The 20085-nt window shown below is 42.0% G+C and overlaps 2 protein-coding genes across 3 annotated transcripts in view; one reads left to right on the forward strand and one right to left on the reverse strand.

The window, feature by feature from the left end:
• The window catches only part of CWC27 (CWC27 spliceosome associated cyclophilin), a 120953-nt gene extending 115417 nt beyond the window's left edge, over positions 1–5536 (reverse strand). Inside the window, exons 1-2 of one of the 2 annotated variants that reach the window (XM_035100352.2) lie at positions 5359–5536; positions 1351–1447 (exon numbers count right to left, since the gene is read on the reverse strand). In XM_035100352.2, the coding sequence (XP_034956243.2) occupies positions 1351–1447; positions 5359–5400 (139 nt within the window). In that variant the 5' untranslated portion in view covers positions 5401–5536. Of the gene's footprint in view, positions 1–1350; positions 1448–1868; positions 5311–5358 lie in introns of those variants that run through there. The other variant, XM_060280267.1, reaches the window with a different exon arrangement.
• A 280-nt stretch (positions 5537–5816) lies between these two features.
• Positions 5817–16264, forward strand: SREK1IP1 (SREK1 interacting protein 1). The gene is made up of 5 exons (XM_035100354.2): positions 5817–6318; positions 11242–11289; positions 13044–13184; positions 14038–14116; positions 15944–16264. The coding sequence occupies exons 1-5, from the start codon at positions 6306–6308 to the stop codon at positions 16131–16133; spliced, it is 471 nt and encodes a 156-aa protein (XP_034956245.2). The 5' UTR covers positions 5817–6305; the 3' UTR covers positions 16134–16264.
• The last annotated feature ends 3821 nt before the right edge of the window (positions 16265–20085 follow it).

Below are 20085 nucleotides of genomic sequence, written 5' to 3' on the forward strand. Positions count from 1 at the left end.
TGAGCTGAGTGGGGCAGAGAGACTTCAAAGAAGTGTGACTAGCCCAAGGTCACCCAGTAGCTGCATGTGGAGGACCGGAGATGTGAACCCGGTTCACCAGATTACGAGACTACCGCTCTTAACCACTACACCACACTGGCTCTCACTCGACTGCTGCTTTACCCCTTCTCCAAACTGCACCCCAAGTGAGGGAAACCCCAACCTACCCACAAGCCCTCTGCTAATCTCAAAAGACTTGAGGGAGAGGCAGAGCCTTGCCTCAGCTGCATGGAAGTTAGGATAAGAAACAACAGAGGTGATTCCTGGGGTTCGCTTATCCTCCTTAAAACTAAAAAGAATCCTCGCTAAACCCCCTGAGCTTATCAGGTGTCTTAAGGGAAAATTGAGGTTGTCTTTCACTTGCATGTAATTTTGGAGATCAAAGAAACATTAAGAGTTTCTCCCGTTGTTTATCCAAACCTCCTTCATGCAAGAGAAATAGGCCCAATTCTATTAAGTGGTGTTACAAGTGCAGAGTGCTTAGATGAAAGATGGATTTTCATTTCACTTGTAACGCAGTTTGGAGGAGCAAATGGTAGGAGAAATGCCAAACAGCCACAAGGTTTGTCAGAAGTTGCCAGGAGTCATCCTTTTCCATAGCTGCCAAGTTTTCCCTTTTCTCGCGAGGAAGCCTATTCAGCATAAGGGAAAATCCCTGTAAAAAAGGGATAACTTGGCAGCTATGTCCTTTTCATGAGGCAGAGACACTCGACTCTGGGGAGTGACACTGCAGATGCCTGTGCTGTTATCTTAAAATACTGTTTTTGTCTGTTTTTCTAACTATGACTCTTGGCTACCAATCAATATGACAGTGGCTGCATTTAGGCATCACGATAAACTGTGGTTTATTGTGCTAGGAATGAGCCCAGCCTGTCCCCTCCACTTTGCATGCTCACCATTCACATTGCCTCTTCCACAAGGAGATTGGAAGTTTTTGCTTCTGATTTCAATTAACCACAGTGTGTTGTTACACTCAAAACCTAAACTGTGGTTTACATCAACTATGCTTTGTTGAAACAATCAGCATCAAACAAAGCACAGTTAACAGAAGACTCTTGGGTTCTGATGATCTGGCAAGCTGTTGTTAATTAAAGTCCTTCTCATGGTCACGCCATAGGAGAAGCTTGCAAGCCAAAGGAAGCCCTAGACTAGTTCTCATCATGATCGTGGAAAACTGCAATAGACTACAAATAGGTTATTTAATGGTCCACACACACACACACCACTTTAAGGACTAGGCGTTCTTGTGGATGCTTGGTGCCTAAAAATGCATGCAAAGCATAATTAGGTATTTTCAGTCTTAATCATTACCTTCCATGCAAAGCTGAATGAAGTTCCGACATGCTTTGGGGGCTTCCTTTGACCATAGCTCAATATCAATATCTCCAGCTGTCGTTTTCAATAAAACCTGTAGAATAATAATAATAATAATTTATTATTTATACCCCATCCATCTGGCTGGGCTTCCCCTGCCACTCTGGGCGGCTTCCAACAGAAACATTAAAATACATCAAATATCACAGATTAAAAACTTCCCTAAACAGGGCTGCCTTTAGGTATTTTCTAAATGTCAGGTAGTTGTTTATCTCTCTGACCTCTGATGGGAGGTTGTTCCACAGGGCGGGTGCCACTACTGAGAAGGCCCTCTGCCTGGTTCCCTGCAACTTGGCTTCTCGCAGTGAGGGAACCGTCAGAAGGCCCTCGGCGCTGGACCTCAGTGTCCGGGCAGAACAATGGGGTTGGAGATGCTCCTTCAGGTATACTGGACCGAGGCCGTTTAGGGCTTTAAAGGTCAAAACCAACACTTTGAATTCTGCTCAGAAACGTACTGGGAGCCAATGTAGGTCTTTCAAGTCCGGTGTTATGTGGTCTCGGCGGCCGCTCCCAGTCACCAGTCTAGCTGCCGCATTCTGGATGAGTTGTAGTTTCCGGGTCACCTTCACATAGAGCGCATTGCATTAATCTGAGCAGGAGATAACCAGAGCATGCACCACTCTGGCGAGGCAGTCCACAGGCAGGTAGGGTCTCAGCCTGCGTACCAGATGGAGCTGATATGTCTGTTTTACAAATATATATGTACTCTTAGAAAGTATTGTTTCCTGGCTCCCACTAGAAATACATCTTGCCTCATCAAGTACTGTCTTAAAAACAAGTCCTGTGTACAGGTATAGGATTCTATTACAAGGAGTGGCAACAGTGCCCTTTCGGTAGTGGTGGCACTGTATTCACAGGAATAGGGAGAGGTGTGGTCAGGCAAGCTCTGGGCTGGTGAAACTGACACCACACAGATGAGAGCACACATACAAATGCCGTCCCTAGCAACTTGGAGCTCTTCCACCCTTACCCTCCCCTCAACCAACCCTATTCCAGTATTTAAAAAAACAAAGTGGTAATATATTGGGTATGTTAGGATGCAACACTAATCAACTTCCTCTGGCAAGTATCCATGCATAGGCCTATATAGTAAATATAGTAAGGAAGTGCTGTGTAGCCATAGACAAGACTGAACTGTAAGTGTGCTTTATTGATTTTCCCACACCATATCAAACATTTCAGTTCAAATTATTATGGCTTAGAGGAGAAAAAAAGAGGTATTAATATAGCACATTAACAAGGCATGCTTTTAAAAAAAATCTGTTGACCAAATATAAGTGTAACATGCTAAACTAGATCCTTGTTGATTAAGGAGAACATTTCCATGCAACATTATCTAGAAAAAGGTTTTCCTATTCAAAGTAACCCCCTCCCAAACTCCACACTAATGGTTCTATTTTTTTAAAAAAAATATATTTTTATTAATTTTCCAATTAAAACCAATTATATCACATTCATTATTTCAAATTATACACATATATATATCAATCAATCAAACCGAATGTTATGCCAAATCGTCTAGAGAATTTTTTATTTGGGTTCCCATGCTTCAAGAAATTGGGGATTCCTCGCAACCGTCCACTGCCGTCTTTTTTCTAAAGTTCAAATCGTCCTCCAAGTTCATAATAATCCAGATCTTCCCCTTACAGTCACATAGATGTTTTCCACTTTCAACCGATTGTTGAAAGCTGCTGAGATAAATATCAAACAAGGTTTCACAAATGTTCTTTCTCCTGTGTGGGTTAATCAGTCCAGCCTCCCCATAAATCTTCTTAGTCTGGAGCTCCCTGTTGCGTCGAAGCAGCGCCATCTTAAAAAGCTCAAATCACTTTCGTTTTCTCTCATAGCCATGAAGATTAACGATCTGTATAAAATTTACAGCTTTTCCAGGCAGAAGACCCAAACATCAAACCATAAACTCTTGGTAAATTAATGGATCTCCTTGCCCTATAGCTGAACTTAGCTTCAGGTCGCTGCTCCAATTCAAAGTGCGTCACAGCTCATAAATCCTCCGAACGCGTCCAGGACTCCTTCCGTCCGACTAGGGGGGGGGGCTTTTCTCATCGGCAACTCCACATCTTTAAAAAATATGCTCAGTAACAACAGTTTATAAAGTTCAACTCACACAGTCTTTTGCTTCTCTTTCACTCCAAACAAGCCAGGACATCGCGTCTGGGAAGGTACGAAGTAACTCATATGAAGAAAAATAAAAAAAACTCAATTCCCTTATCGCTCCGTCCCCATCAATCCTTCTTCCAGATGATATACAGCCTTTGACTCCTCTCCCTCAGCAGCATAAATTTCTCAGCAGTAAACAGCGCTTCTTCCCCTCCTTCTGAAGTATGTCCATAGTTTTAAGCCTAATTATCTTCTTTAACCATGGAAATCCCCGCCATGCAGATTAGCGTCCGGGAGTCCTGGCCCTCGTAAGTGCTTTTCAGCCCAAGCTCCCCCCACTCCATAAACAGTCGGAGTGGGTCTGGGGGCATCGCGGGCCAGCGGCCCCTCTCCGTAACCCCCGGAGAGGGTAGGGGGTTGCCATTTACTCCCCTAGCAACCGCCAAATTCCTTACGAAGGTCAGAGGGATGGAAAACAGGTCCGCCATTCCTGCCGGCGGAAACCGGAACCTAAACTCCACACTAATGGTTCTAAACACACATATGCTGCTCAGTTTTCTTTATAAACTATATAAATCCATGTCAAGTTTGCTGAGCAGTGTACACAGGAGCAATGGACTATTCCAAACGATGGTTGCCCACCATTGCTCAACTTCTTCCACTAATAAACAGTCCCTCATAGCAAAAGTGCACCTGATCTTTTAATTTTCTCCAGCTGCTACAATGTCAGCAGCCAGACATTAATTATCTCCCATCTTGAGGCTACCTTCACCACCAGAAGACCCTTTCCAAGGACAGCAGCTGCTCAGCTTTGGGGCTGAGCTGGCCTAGTGTTTGGAGTGGCAACCACAGGCAGTCCCTAATTCCCAAAGCTACATTTTGGTCAGAGGTTGGAAACAGAGTATATCTTCACTTTCAGCTCTATTAATGATCCAGACAAGCCGGGATTCCTTGATAAACAACATTTAAAAAGGAGGGTAGTGTCTGAGTCCTTTAAGCCCACCAAGCACAGGACAGAGCCCATTTTCACTTCTCCAATTTCTCAGAGAAACTCCCCTTAATACGGAACACTGGGAAATGTGTGCACTGAGGACAATCTGGACCACATTAATTTATCCTCACAGGTTGCATCCAAGTAGTTATAATTTACCAAAATCTCAGTATCAGAGAATGATTGCCTGTGTTACATAAACTGTAAATGTTTATTCAAGTATAACATAACATACGGCTGCAATGCATCAGGATTTTCTAAAGTCAGTGCTTTGTCCTGGATGTCAGGCAAATCAATCGAAAAATTGTGGGTTTTTTGCAGGAAAAAAACTCAACAACTTTCAGTGTCCTGGTTTTTAATTTTTGAAATATTGCAACCCTACATAACGCACATTCACATGTGCAGTTAGCAGAAGCAGCAACAAAGAACTAGCTAGAAGGAATAATATGATCCGCCAACTACTCACACAGGAACACACACACACAAAATGAGTAGAATGGAGAACAGTTACACCTGTTTTAAATAATTGATATAAGAGGATATCAGAGCAAAACACTATTTATTCCTTGGTTGTATTTCAGGGCAACAGGCTTGCAAGAGAGATTTAAAAATAACCAAAGGTTTCTTGCGCTATGTTTGAAACAAGAGGAAGAACAAGCAAGTACCGTAGTAGGTCCCTTGCGTGGACAAGATGGAGAAATGCCATTTGCCTTCTGTCTTCACCCAAACTGATGATAACAGAAGAAACGACGTAAGGAGGGACCTGCAGCCCGATAGAGGAAAAGCGGTGGAAAGGGAACATTTTAACTACGGTCACAAGCAACCCCCTCCCTAACCTTGCCATTCGTCGGCGGTTCCTGGATGTAGATGTTACTCATGGTGTGGGCTTGGGCGCAGCTGGTTCACTGCGCGGCGGTCCCTGGACCCGGGAGAAGGCAGACGCACGGAACTCTGTTAAACGGGAATCCAGGGCGAACCTCCCGCCATGTTGGAAGTCGGGAATTACCACTTCTACCGGGGGGGGGAGACACACCAGAGCTGAAAAGAAGGCAAGCTTCCAATCCGCACCCTGGAAGGCCAAACAAAAATGTTCCCACCCATGCAAACCTATTTCAAGAGCCTCTGAGCTAAAGCATCCGCTCCACGAATGGAACTGTGCTGTTTCCTCTCATCGCAGGGGAGGGGTATCCCCCCGCAGATCTGGGATACTGGTACAACCCGCTGTGTCCGGTACAAAATCTTCCGGCCGGGTAGCGGCACCGCAACTTTTTCTATCCGCCCTAGAACGGTGGAGATGGAAAAACTCAACAGTATGCGTGGAAATAAAGAAGGGTCCTTTACGTAGTCCCCCCCCCCTCATTTTCTTCTTTAGCTACTGGGCTACTTTTATTCCGATTGACAAGGACCAGAAGCGCTGCCAATCAACTAGGCAGCCCGCCTCCTTTGGCTAGGAGCGGCTTATAGGAAGGGGACTATCGCACTATTGCAGGGTTTCTGTGACAGTTGCGTGGCCTGGGACACCTTCGTCCGGGGATCAGCGAAGGGCCTCCCCTGTCAACCTTAAAGCTCTTTCTCCGGGAATCAGAAATGGATTCCCTATCTGCAGTTCCTTCACTTGTCTCCCTGGCAATATCGTCCCTCTTCCTCCTTCCTCCACCCCTCTTCTCTGCCTGATGGTACTCGCCCTTCGTGCTCGGGTCAAAGTTTTCCGGCGGGGAAGCGCTGCCATTGCTACTTCGTCCGGCCAAGAGCGGGGCATCGTGGCGTCTCGGTCGGGGGCTGCATGGCGTTGCCAGGTGAGCGGTTCAAACGGGGTGGGGCGCGGAAGGGCCACGCGCGAGATCGTGGCAGTGTGGAAAGTCACCGCTGCTGCATCTCCTGTCGCTCAAACCGAGGACGAGGGGAAGAGCAGCCCAACGTGCTCTCGAGTTGAAGGGAGTCCCGGGGAGCACCTGCAGTCCCGTGCGTGCCTACTCAGAAGTAGACCCTGCTGAATTCTGGGGGAATTGCTCTGAAGTGATCGGGATTGCAGTTTGGGGATTAAAATGCTGCCGAACTCAGTGGAGTTTGGAACTTCCAAACTTGGAACCATGGAGAGACCTGGCCTGAACAAAGACATTGCATGATAAAGCTAGCTTTAGCCATCTCGCCCCTTGCTTTTTCCTGTAAGACAAATTGCAGTCGTTAACAGTCGTCAACGAGTTTCCACACCTATCAGTCAAACACCCATTCCCACCACCCTCCTGAGAATACCCCTCCCCACCCTCACACTACTGTATATATAAGGGTCTGGAGACTTCTGTTTCAGTGTATCTGAAGAAGTGTGCATGCACACGAAAGCTCATACCAATGACAAACGTAGTTGGTCTCTAAGGTGCTACTGGAAGGATTTTTTTAAATTTGTTATGGAAGGTTTCAGTTGTGTTTCTTAGATAAAAGAAATAATAATAGGAATTGGATTACGGTATCTGTATACTTCTTGCGGTTGTGATGTTTGTTTGTTTTTTAATGTGTAGTTTCACAGTGCCTGTTGTTCACCAAAAATCTAATCTGATCTCCAAGTGTTAAGAGGTACGAGCAGTGTTCTGCTGCTATTATTGTAAAAAACAAACAAACCACAAAAAACTTAGGTGACAGTATTCATATCACGATACCGGTAACTTGTAAAATGTTTCTCCCATTACTTCCCTGTTTCTGCATGCCTCCCCTTTTCTACTGAATTTGTGATTCATTTAAAAAAGGGGGGGAATACAGTATGACTTAAAAGACTTGTTTTGGAAGATAATAATTTCATTAAGAGGTGGGGGGGTGGATTCCTACAGTTGTAATATGGAGATTCAGGAGAGCCTTTGCCAGTCAACAATACCAGGCAAGAAGATGGAGAAATAAACTGAAAGGATATGGCAGCTTCCTATTGCTGTATACAGCAGGCCCCTCCTGCTGAACCACTCTGGCCATGTAAAGTTGCGCCATATGAGAGGAAAGAGGCAAATGCCTGCTCCTAGACTAGCTGAACTTCTCTGATGCTACTGTGTCCAGGAAAGATCAAGTGTCCTGTGTCCTGCTGGATCAGGCTAGTGGCTCATCTAGGCCAGCATCCTGTTCTCACAGTGGCCTGCCTATGGGAAGGCCACAAGCAGGACATGAGTTCAAGAGCACTTACCCCTGCTGTGGTTTCCAGCACCTGGTCGACAGGAGAAGGGGCAGGTGACCCCTTGAATTAGTTGAGAGTTGATTTTAAGAACACACATGCAAAAGAAACTGACTTCAAATGATTTTTGAGCTGTCAGCAAATACATTCAGACAGTCCTAGTAACTTTCTAGGACTAGCTAGGAGGAAAAAGCAAAAGTTTTTACTGAAGCCCTTTGAGGCAAACTTGTGCAAATATCTTTTTCCTTTATTTGACCCACACATAACTGAGAAATCACTCTTTGGCACTCCCCTGACTTAGACAAGGAAGAATGAATATTACTACCACCTGTATTTATTTACTTTGAGCATTCAGGTGCATGTAGATAAGAAAGTTAGAAAGAGGGGTCATGCTTGGGGGTTAGTAGTTGTTGGAATATGTCTGCTATTATTGACCCATTGGTTCTTGTCTCTGCCCCCCCCCCAGCTTTTCTCCAAGCTGGGCTTGCTTTTGGTGTTAGGGTCCAATCAGGAGGGGTTGGGGAGTGACATCAAGGAAGAAGCTGGTGGGGGAGGCACCTGTGGACAGAGAAGTATGAACTACTCACATGCCTTTTTGCTTTAAACATATGTGATGGGGGCAGACCCAGTTTTAAATAAGTAGGTCTGCAGCTGTTGCATCAAATTTGTACCATAATTGTCTGGAACCCAAGAGAGGACAGCATGTCAATCCACTTCTTGTCAGAAGTGCTAATGGGTTGCATGTTTCCCCCCCTGGTGGCACTGTTTAACAAAAAGGCACCATAACAATATAATGATGATTTTGATAATAGCATATTATCAAAGCATAATTAGTTTCTTCTTATTAAGTGGGTGGAGTACTTGAATAAAGAGTGACATAATGGATTTTAGAACTGTGCAAGGTTTTTAAAAGGGGGGCTGCAGAAATCCTTGCTACTTGTACAGATTCTGAAATCAGTAATGCTTTCCAAAGGCTATGTGAAATGTAGATTTAAAAAACGTATTTGATGATAGAACTTCCTTTAGGAAAGGAAGAACATTTAGTCCCCTTTTCTAGAATTTATAGTTGAGATGGAAAATCTATTTTTTTAAAAAACCAGAAGTAGGAACTAGTGCCTTCAGGGATGATGGGAGTTGTAGTCAAACAACATCTGGAGGTCCACAGGTTCCTCACACTTGGTTTAGACTTTTTATTGATATTTCCCCACCAAAAATATACAAACAAGAAAACAGAGGAGAATAAAAGCCAAGTTGACAAACCCAAAATACAGTTGATGTTACAATGCTGTGTAAAAATACAATACAAATAATTGTTATGTCAAAACTTTGTGGGATATATCAAGTAAAGCTGAGTGGTCCCTCTGCCAGAATTACATACTAGGCATAGCTGCCAAGTTTTCCCTTTTCTCACGAGGAAGCCTATTCAGCATAAGGGGAAATCCCTTTAAAAAAGGGATAACTTGGCAGCTATGACTAGGTTAAGTTTGAAAAGTTCTATTTATTTTATTCCTTAGAAATTCTTATGGGCATGACAGTTGTGAATTGAGAAAGTCCCATATTTATGCCAGGATTTGATAGTAGATTTGTTTTGACATTTCCACTGTTTTAGTTTCTTTGCTTCGGAAATGTTGTACATACTAAACTAAGCAAAAGTGTATAATATAACAACAAAGCAATATTATTTGAGCGTGGAGTATGATGTACAGTGGAACCTCGGTTTATGAACACCTCCGTTTACAAATTTTCGGTTTACGAACACCGCAGACCCATCTGGAACGGATTAATTCACTTTCCATTACTTTCAATGGGAAAGTTCGCTTCAGTTTATCAACGCTTCAGTTTATGAACAGACTTCCGCAACCAATTGTGTTCATAAACCGAGGTACCACTGTAACAAACTGTTGTCCCAAGTTCGAAGTTCATATTAATAGCCTACAGTTTGGCTTAAGTTGATCTAAATAAGTTCAACAACCACTATAAATATTATCTCACAAGGGACCAACATGGAGCCTCTAGATCAGGCATCCCCAAACTTCGGCCTTCCAGATGTTTTGGACTACAATTCCCATCTTCCCCGACCACTGGTCCTGTTAGCTAGGGATCATGGGAGTTGTAGGCCAAAACATCTGGAGGGCCGCAGTTTGGGGATGCCTGCTCTAGATGTTGTTCAACTCCAACTCTGATCAGCATAGCCAGTGACTAGGGATGATGCAAGCTAGAGTTCAGTAACACCTGGAGGTTGCTATAGGCTACCCCTGTATTGTATGTATGTATGTATTTAGTTAGTTGCGAGATTCATAGCCTGCTTTGGGGGAAAATCCTCCACGAAGCAGCTTACAGTATGAATCCTATGCAATGCCTTCTCCTTCCAATAGAATAAGATCTTCTGTTTTTTCCTATAAGTGATACAATAGGATAATTAGAGATAATGGACATTTGATCCATTTTTATCCCAGGTAAAAATCCATTTACTATATAAAGATTATTAATAATAATTCCAAGGTGAAAGTTTACTTTTAAATCTACCTTTTCTGTTGCATGCAGTAATAATTGAATAGTATGGATAAGCTGAGTGGAGTTGCTAAACTTCAGAATCTAGTTTGCACAGTAATTAGATTTTTAAATAAAATAAATAAATATCCCAGTAGATGTTTTCTTTTGCTATTGCAATGGTTATTCAAAATGATCTGCAAAACCTTAATCAGCTCATTAGATATAAACATGGGGAGAGTTTTGAATTGAATTATCTTTTAAGTAATGGGCTATTTATGTACCTACCACCATCAGTACAATTCTGTTAATTTTATTTTGGCCCCTGCAGTTTCTATGGAAATGAATTCAGTCAGCGGAGCTTTTTCATGCAAACTAGAGTGTTGCTTAGTTTGTATGTTAATTAGCTTATGTTCACCATTATATTATTTTGAGCTGCTGCCCTCTGGTTAACCTCCACAATATTACTAATCTTTAAAAGTGAAAACAAAAAGGAATATGAAATCCTGATATAGTCCAAACAATCCCCCCCCCATAATTAGAATAATTGTGTGCTAATACAGCCTTTGCAACCTAAGGGACAGCAATTTCAGGCAGGGGTAGACAGAGGCTTAGCCGTTAACTTTATCTCAGGTTTCCTTGAATCTTATGGCAGTTCTTGGTCAACCAGAACCCACCAGGTTCACCAGCCTCATATATGGCTGCCATTAGTCCATCTATGTCAGGAAATGATAATGTATTTAAACACGATCATATTCCCACTGAAGGTAGCACTGATAGCTTGTAAGCTATAAGGGGGAAATGGCATCTTAATTTGGCTAAGCATCCAGCCTTGCAAAACTGGAATGGCAGTTTTTGATGCAAAAGGCATGGCTGCTATCATAATGCCTTTATCACACTTTGGGAACTTCTCTGGCTGTAAGATACATTTTGTTAATAGTATGTGGCTAATACAATTATTGATATTCTGTATATGAGAACATTGTCAATACTGATGTATATGGCAGATCAGTTGTTATCCTTTATATTCCACATTTATCTTTCTCAAACTAATATGAAATATATTTGGCCTTTTCAGGTGGAAATAAAGATAACATCAGAGCAGGGTGCAAGAAATGTGGCTATCGTAAGTATCTACAAAAATGAAGATATAATTATTTCCTAATATTTACCACAAACATCACTAGTTTGTTGTACTCAGGCAATGCCATTATCAGTGTATAGTATTTGAGTAGGAGCATATTTAATGTACAGCAAAAGACACTGATTCGGATCCTGAGAACTGTGAACAGAAGGAAGGAACACACACACAGTGAATTGTTACATAAATTGCTGAAAGGAATATCGAAATAGGGGAGGGCAGAGGCTGTTAAAATGTCTCGGATTCATCTTAGGGTGATATTTTTTCATGGTTTTCGTGTGCTTTCATATTAAAGCTGTACTTGTGTATCTTTTGGTTAAACAACTCTTCTTCAACCAGTGTTAACCCCACCATCAGTCTGCCTGCCAGAAAACCTATCTTATGAAAAGATCCATTTCATGAAAGAAACCCATTTTTCCTCAGAAATGGGATCTATTACCAACCATTGCAAGTATTTGTTAGTAATAATGTGGTCCTGCCTGGAACTACAATTGGCCTATGCTCTTAAATGATTTGTTACTGCTGGGTGTATTATGGGTTTGGTTTCTGTTTTTGTTTTACACTAAGTTCACCTGAGGGGGCTATGCCCAAAAATATGAATTCATGCACATGCATACATAACACATAAAGATGACTATGCCCAGAGGCTTTCCTCATGAAATTTTTAGAACCGAGTGGTGGAATGCTATCTTTATGTGCACATTATAACATGCATTGTATGCATACACACTTCACTGCTTAGAGTCACATTTCGTGACAGTCGAAAGCCCACACCAGGTGGGAGAAAATCCATAGACTGGGGGATTTGATAGTGCTAATAAAAGAGAGGGGAAAATGTTTTAAGCATGCAAGGCATTTTGTTCACTGCTGATCAGACTTCTACTGTAGTATTTTTAAACACAGTTATTGTTAATAATTTTAACTCTAAACTACACAGTTTTAGGTTTGTTTGTTTGGGGAAATGCGGCACAGAGCTGCATAGTTTTGCAGAAGCAGCACTAAGGAAGGAGGAGAGATTAGCCCTTTCCTTCTGGGAGTTTTTGCAATTAAAATCCACCCACCCACAAAAGCCCCCGTTTCTCTTCTCCTGACCCCATTAAGGCATTAATCATTCCACCCCCAGGCACAGCTGCAATAGTCAACTTCACACACATCCCAGATATATTTTCCAAACCCCTGCACACACACACACACCCCAAAAATTCTCAGCCCCTCTCAGCAATATGGGTATAACAGCATTGGGCTATGATGCAGGATTTATACAACCCTTGCACTTTCAGCCACAAAACCACCCTTCATCCCACCAGTATTGGTATAATAGCACTAACATTTGTATTGGAAGAATTGGGTGGTGCCAGCAAGTGTGGGGAGAGTTCCATTAAGCCTGTGCAGAGGTCATTCTGTTGGATACAACCCTTGCTTTTTCTTTTAAATGAAAGCTGAGAATCTGGATCAGTAAATGGTGCAAACAGACATTGCATAGCATGGCAAGAATCCGAGTAAAATATGGCTGACCAAGCAATATGTCCCCCCAGCCTAGAATGCTGATGGGTCAGGACCTTAGCCAGGCTATGTTTCTGACAAAAGTCATTGGAACAACATTATCATTCACATTGCTTTTTAAGAATAAAATGTTTGTTACACATAGTGGCAGGAAGAATATAATACAATCCCAGAAACCTCTTGCTAATTATTTTGTTGGCTCTCCCCCCCCCCCCATATTGCTTAATTATATGCAGCTGGTCACCTGACATTTGAATGCCGAAACTTTCTTCGGGTGGACCCTAAAAGAGACATAGTTTTAGATGTCAGCAGCACAAGCAGTGAGGAGAGCGAAGAAGAGGAGCTGGGAAAGCTGCAGGCCATTCCAGAAAAAAAGGGTAAGGTGCTTTTTAAAAAACAGTGTGTCCGTGTGTAATATATCTATATCTCCTGTCTTCCTTCTCTTAGAACAGTCTTCCACCCCACCTAAGTATCTGGTTGCTTATGTGTTATAGAATAGCAACCAAGCAAAAGAATGATCCTTTTTAAATTTTACAGTCATGCAGAACTAAAAGCTGCCCAGTTCTAGGTGTAAATAATAATGTTTTGAGATCTTCTGGGAAGGCTCCCCTTAGAGCTCCATCCTTGGTGATGCAAGAGAGGACCTTCTCTGTAGTGGTGCCCCATTTATGGAATGCCCTTGCCTCTAAGATTCTCCTAGTGGCAACCTTCTTTTCATCGTGACTTCAGGTTGGAGTTATTTAACGCAAGGTTTTAGTAATTGTTAATCTCACTGCTTAATTTGCAATGGCCATTTACTGCGTTTTAAGATTACTTACTGTTTTATCACCCATTCCTGATTGTACATGGATTTGTTAGTTTTAACTATCCTGAAAGCTTTGCCTGGATTATCTTTGCTTACATAAGTGGACATGTTCCTGGGTAATAAGGTGCTCAGTGAGTACTAGCAACAATACCTATGTTCTTCCTCCACAGCTGGAGGCAGTAATGCTTCTGAACACCAGTTGCTAGAAACCACAGGAGGGGAGAGTGCTTTGTGCTTGATTATTGCTTGCGGGTTTCCCACAGGCATCTGGCTAACCACTGTGAGAACAGGCTGCTGGACTAGATGGCCATTAGCCTGATCCAGCAGACGATTCTTATGTTCTTACCTCTTAAAGGGTTGAAACAATTAAAGTAATGTATTATCTCTTTTTTTGAGGGGTAACATCTTACTTTGTTAACTCACAGGGACTTCTGCGGAAGAAGAAAAGAAAAAGACCAAAAAGAAAGGCAAAGAAAAATCAAAATTAAAGAAAGCAAGGAAAAGGTATAATTTTGAAAGCTTTGTCTCTGCATAACAGGGAGAAGTGTGAAACATATTCTGCTCAGATTGTCTTCAAATCTGAACCTCTGCATGTAATGACACCATTTAAAGATGGGTGGGAAACCATTTGGGCTTTTTTCTAATCCAAGATTTTGTATGTTCAAAAAGTTTTTATATAATAGAAACAGAAATTTAATTTCTTTTCAATGATGAATTGCTGTTGCTACTAAATCCTGCACGAATCTCTGCAAGTAGAAGCATGTATTGGGTGGAGTGAGGATGCAATCGAGGCAGCAAAGTAGGCCTTCTTTGCTGCCTTCACTGCCACTAGTTAGGTATGATGATGATGAGCATTCTACTGGAGTTCTCCTCTACTCGTGTTTGAGCTGTCTTCCAGTTTGTTTCCCCGCCTTAAGCTCTAGAGCACACCAGGGAGTCAAACAGGTTCTGCAAAACATGAGAGAGCACTTGGGGTTATTGTGTCAGTGGCCTGAGCCATTCGGATGTTCCAGAGTTCAGCTGGAGTGGTGATGCTGGACCTGCTTCTATTGGTTGATGGTTGTGGAATGCTTTGCCAGGCAGATCCACCCAGAAGAGGCACCTTCCATTCCTTTGCTCATTGAAACCTTGCTTCATGCAGTGTAGACGGACCCTTTTCTTACTGGTTTTCACTGGTCATTGGAGGAGTATCTCCGGAAAAACCTTTTATGCTCTCCCAAGGTTTTCCCACAGGTTTCCTCTCACGGAGGCCTGGGCGACATATCAATATATTGCCTAGGACCAGTATGAGAGGCAGGCTGCAAAGACAGCTTCACTCAGCGGTATATCGCTGGTGAAACCACCAACACTCCTGAGTCCCACTGCCTCCAGGGAAAAACAAGCTGCAGTTGCGAGATGGAGGCAGAGGAACTCGGGAACAGTGGCGGTTTCACCAGCGATATACCGCTGAGTGAAACTGCCATCGCTCTCTGCTCTCTGCTGCATGTCCCTCAATGGAGAAGTTTAAAGGAGCCCCCACCTCACCTCCGGCTTGGGCAAGCCGGCAGCCGGGTGTGGGCTCTGGGTGGAGGCAGGTTTGTTTGGCTACTGCCTGGCTGCATCTTTCCAGAGGAAAGGTGGAGCCCACCCTCCTGGTCCAAGGTAGCCAGATAGTGCAGGGGCTCTGTGATGCTTTTGCCGGGCCCAGCAGCCTCAGGAAGCCCCGCTTCGCGAGGCACCTTGTGGACTTTGTCGGGGGGTGGGTGGGCTGCGTCTTTCCTCCTGGGGTGAACGACCACTCCACAAGGAAAGAGATCAAAAGCCTGACAAGCTCTGTGCGCTTGCCTACCGCTGCCTGGTCTATCTTCTGGGAGTGGGGGGCGAGGTAGCTTGCTCACCCCCTGCTCCTGTGAAGGGAGCCTCGCAAAGGCGCCCCGAGGTCCCTCTAACCAGCAGGGACATTGGGGCTCGCTCAGCTGGGTTCAGGAGCCTTTCCGCCCCCCGGCCAAGCACCCCAAGGTGCTAGGATGAAAGCACCTCAGCTCCCACAATGAGAGCTGCAGCAGTTTCACCTGGCATCTCGCCGGCTGGGGCAGCTTCTTTCAGCATCACGGTTTATTGCCAAACCGTGATGTTTGGCTGGTGATACATTGTAAGGTTGAGAACCCAATATTGCCTAGCTCTAGTGTTCAGGGTCCTCCGGTGTTTAGAACAATAGAGCTTAGGAGAAAAGTCCCTCTTTGGTGTATTTAGCCAAGTTAATTCTTTTTAGCTAAAGATCTATCAGATTTCAATATTTCACTATGGGGCATTGGTGTACAACTGAACAAATTGATGTTCTTGTGTTTAAAGGTCTTGTTCCTCAAGTGCCACAGAAGAGGATGAGCCTAAATCGAAAAAGCAGAAATCCCACAAAAAGGAAAAGAAGGAGAAAAAGAGTAAATCCAAGAAAAGAAAACATCACAAAAAGGGGAAAAAGAAGAGAAAAAAGGAGAAAGATTCTTCATCTTCTGATAGCTCAGACTCTTCCAGCAGTGACTGAGGACCAAGCCAGGGATGTAGTTCAGTCCTGATTAGGAGTATAATGATGCCCAGTTAAAATATGTATATTTTTATTGAAAAAGTCTGTTGTTTATAAATATTTCACCTTACATTAAAGTATTTTTTTTGAAATTCAGAGAGACTTATTTCCCCCTAAGCATTACAGCTGTTTTATCTGAACATCATATTGGAGAAGGAACTAGTTTTACTTCCTTATTGTTCAATGTCTTTATAATCGATTGAAAATATTTGAGCTGATCTATGGGACATTATGGTTAGTTCTGAAAGTTTTGTAACATTCATCAATGCCCTTAAACTTCTGCAAGAACCTGTAAGGAAACTAAAGCATTCTTATGAATGTTATAAACATTTCAAATTAGCCACAATTCATTAGCAATATAGGATTGTCATTCCTGAACTGCAACCCTCTCCACATAATGTAGAAATGCACCTAGAAGAATCAGCATAAATGGAGGAATTTTTTGTCAAAGCCTCTTGTACATTGTACCCTGTGTTTTAGGAGAGCTCAAGTGTGCATATAAATTGTGGGTGCATCTTTGGCATAGCTGCCAAGTTTTCCCTTTTCTCGTGAGGAATCCTATTTAGCATAAGGGAAAATTCCTTAAAAAAAGGGATAACTTGGCAGCTATGATCTTTGGATCAAGACCTATGTTTGTGTAGTAATACAGGAATCACTCATGAATGGAATTACATGAGATAAAATTTAAAAGCCATGCTCTCCATTCCTATTAGAAGGTATGCTTTTAAGTACATACCAGTGGGGTTTTTTTTTCTAATGCAGGGGTAGTGAATGTGGTGCCCCCCAGATGTTGGATTACAGCTCCATCATTCCTGACCACTGGTTTGGGCTGCTGGGAGTTAGTCCAATAACGTATGGAGCCGGGGGGGGGCACCACATTGGATACCACACCCAATGCATCTGAACTGGGATAAAAGTTATATGATTCTGTGAGGTTGATTTGTCCTTTTCCATATTGCAGCCAATCAATAGTACACATGAAAAAGTAGCTTGTGGGTCATTAAGAACAACTGTTTTTAATGAATACTCTGCAGCACTTGTTGCAGTAAAAACACAACAAGTTCAAAGCTAATTTCTCAAAGGCTTTCTCTTAGTTTTTTTAATCTTTACTCGGTCATGAGTGCACTTATTAATGTATTTATTAACCAGCAAACAAACATCATATAGCACAGTTTCTGGTTAGCAGAACTTTGGTCCGGAATACAGTATGGGGATTATTGCTACATGAGTACCAACTTGTCATTAAAGGAACCAGCTTCTGTGATTACTAATATGGCATTAAACATGAATGGTACAGTAAGCCAATAGTGATTCTATGATAAGGAAATAGCAGTCAGAGCCACACTTAGTCATTCATGGAATGTTTAAATTTATAGAACTTGCGTTAGTCGTGGCTAGCAAGCCCCATGGATTTCAGTGGGCCTACTCTGCATGATTATATCTGAATCCAATCCAAGCCTGAGTCAGGCTCCACTGAATAAATTACAAGTCATACTCATGAAGGAAGAAGCATTTCACCATTTTTCTAATTTAGTTCAGCTCAAAACAGGATGGTGTTCCAACCTAATGCAGAACTTTAATGTACACTGAAGTCCTAGAGAGTCAGCCCAATATAAGATGCCCAACAAATTAAAAGTTTCTAAGAACTTTAGGGGTAGTGATGGTTATCTATACTATTAGATCAATAAAAGGATTCAAGGGTATAACAATATGACCAGTTATATAAAAGCAGAGAACATGGTCAAGTTAATATTAAGTCCCACTGATTTCAACAGGAAGATGTGAAAGACTGAAAGTGAAAATGCTGAGCTTTGTTAGGATCATGCCCACAAACACAAAACTTAACATTTTTAATGCTTTAGGGAGCAACTGAAAAACAATTTAGTTGTCAAACTGTTGACAAGGAATCTGGTGATGGTGTTAAGTGTAGATAGAAGGCAGGTGCCAAATCATATTTCAGAGTAAGTTTCCAGCATGATGCATTTGTATTAAGTGCAAATGTAAGCAACATTTATGGGCTACTGAACTGTTAACTCATTCTCTACAAAGGCGCTTCATCAGCATGATATTGTCTTGCATGTCAGTCAAACAAAGGCTGAAACAACCTCAAGCAACTTTCAAACAGTTGCACATCCAATGTGGAAAATCTCTATGCTTCCTCTGGGTAACACTGCTTGATCATTGTCCTTATTTCTCATAGAATCATAGAGTTGGAAGGGACCTTAAGGAAAATGCAGCTGTCCCTTACGGGGATCGAACCTGCAACCTTGAGTATTGTCAGCACCACGCTCTAGCCAATGGAGCTATGCATATATTTTATATCCCACCTATTTCCCATTGTAGGACCCAAGGTGACTCACATCATGAAATACTACCCTCTCTTAGAAGACCCTGTCGCAACAGCCAGTTGGTGGATAAAGGTCTCTTTGAACAAAAAAGTACTCGCTTGCCAGTGAAAGGCAAAAAGGTTGGGGCTGAAATCCTAAATACTAGAAAGTAAGTTCATTGGAACTGAGTATCATTTATTTCTACATTTAGCATAGTACTGCACATGTATTCCCTATCAAAACCACAGTTGTCCTTAGTTTTAATATATTAGCTTTTAAACAATTCAATGTTAACCTTCCGTAAAGGAAATCGAGGAAGTGGGAAGATTATTTACAGTTTAATAATAAAAAGGTGAAACACTGTTAGACAGAAAAGCCATCTTTAAATTTTGATTCCCTCCTCCATGTTCAATTATAGGAATGCAGAACAACCAAAATGCCTTCAAAAAATCAGCTAGGGTCCCTTCAATTTCAGCCTTGGTGATTAAAATTTGCCCCCCTGATAAATCAACTAAAACCTTCTTGAGTTTTTGATTAAGCTGATGTCAACTTGTAGCTCTGTTTAAGACTAAGTATTGTGCAGTACCATTTTATGCATGTTTGCTCTGAACTAAATCCGCATAATTTCAATAGGGATTTCTGCCAGGTAAGCATAAACAGGATTGCCTTAGATTCATATATTCAACAGTTTAGTTCTACAGAATTGAATAATGATGGTAGTCCATATTGCCAGTTAATTCAACAATGTAAATTGCTACTGGGAGAAGTTTTATACATAAACTGATTGTGCTTCAATAGTAGTGAATGGGTGATAAAAAAAATTAAAGCCAGCTACTATGGCCATGTTATAAATACAATACATATGAATATACTGTACAACCAATAACACACATACTGTAATGAAGAATTTTATGGCATTGCTTGGAGATTCTAATCTGTGGAGGTTTACAGCACAATATATTTAAGGTACTACAATGTTCTCTTGTTTTAGTTACAGTAGCAGATACCTCTCTGGAAAATAAATTCCACAGTATCTTGATTATGCTACTTATAAAAGTCATTTGATTGTTACATCTCAACAAGATTGGCTTGTCTGGATCCCTGAAACCTTTCCTGAATTAATTCTTCAGGTTAGATATATTTTTGTTCAGCTGAATTCCAAGCTAAATTTGAGCAGTTGGTCCCCCCCCCCTTGATGGCATTGTCTAAATTGGAAGAAGATATAGAGAGGAAATTAAAACTTTTTTGAGGCGGAGGATGGGGGGGACACTTAGCAAAAAAGTGATTTTAGCAGGAAATAAAACACAAGGGTGAGAATAGTTTCAAACTTTAACAGGAATTTGGACTCAAAGTGTTCACATATTTGATTTCTATAATTTGCATTAAAGTGATAATGGCTATGTTTGGCTTTCATACTTCCTCTATACTTTGTTTTAGTTTAACTACAGTTTAGTGCTTTGCGTAAACCGTTTACTGTGCTTAGTGAAAACAAGATAGCTCCACAGCTTTGGTTTAGTTGACTTGTTTCTGAAGTGTAGGTGGGCTCCCACAAGGCACGACGTAGCGATAACAGCAAGAAAGAACCT

This window comes from Zootoca vivipara, chromosome 11, assembly GCF_963506605.1.
Source record: "Zootoca vivipara chromosome 11, rZooViv1.1, whole genome shotgun sequence".
In the NCBI taxonomy this organism is placed as follows: domain Eukaryota; kingdom Metazoa; phylum Chordata; class Lepidosauria; order Squamata; family Lacertidae; genus Zootoca; species Zootoca vivipara.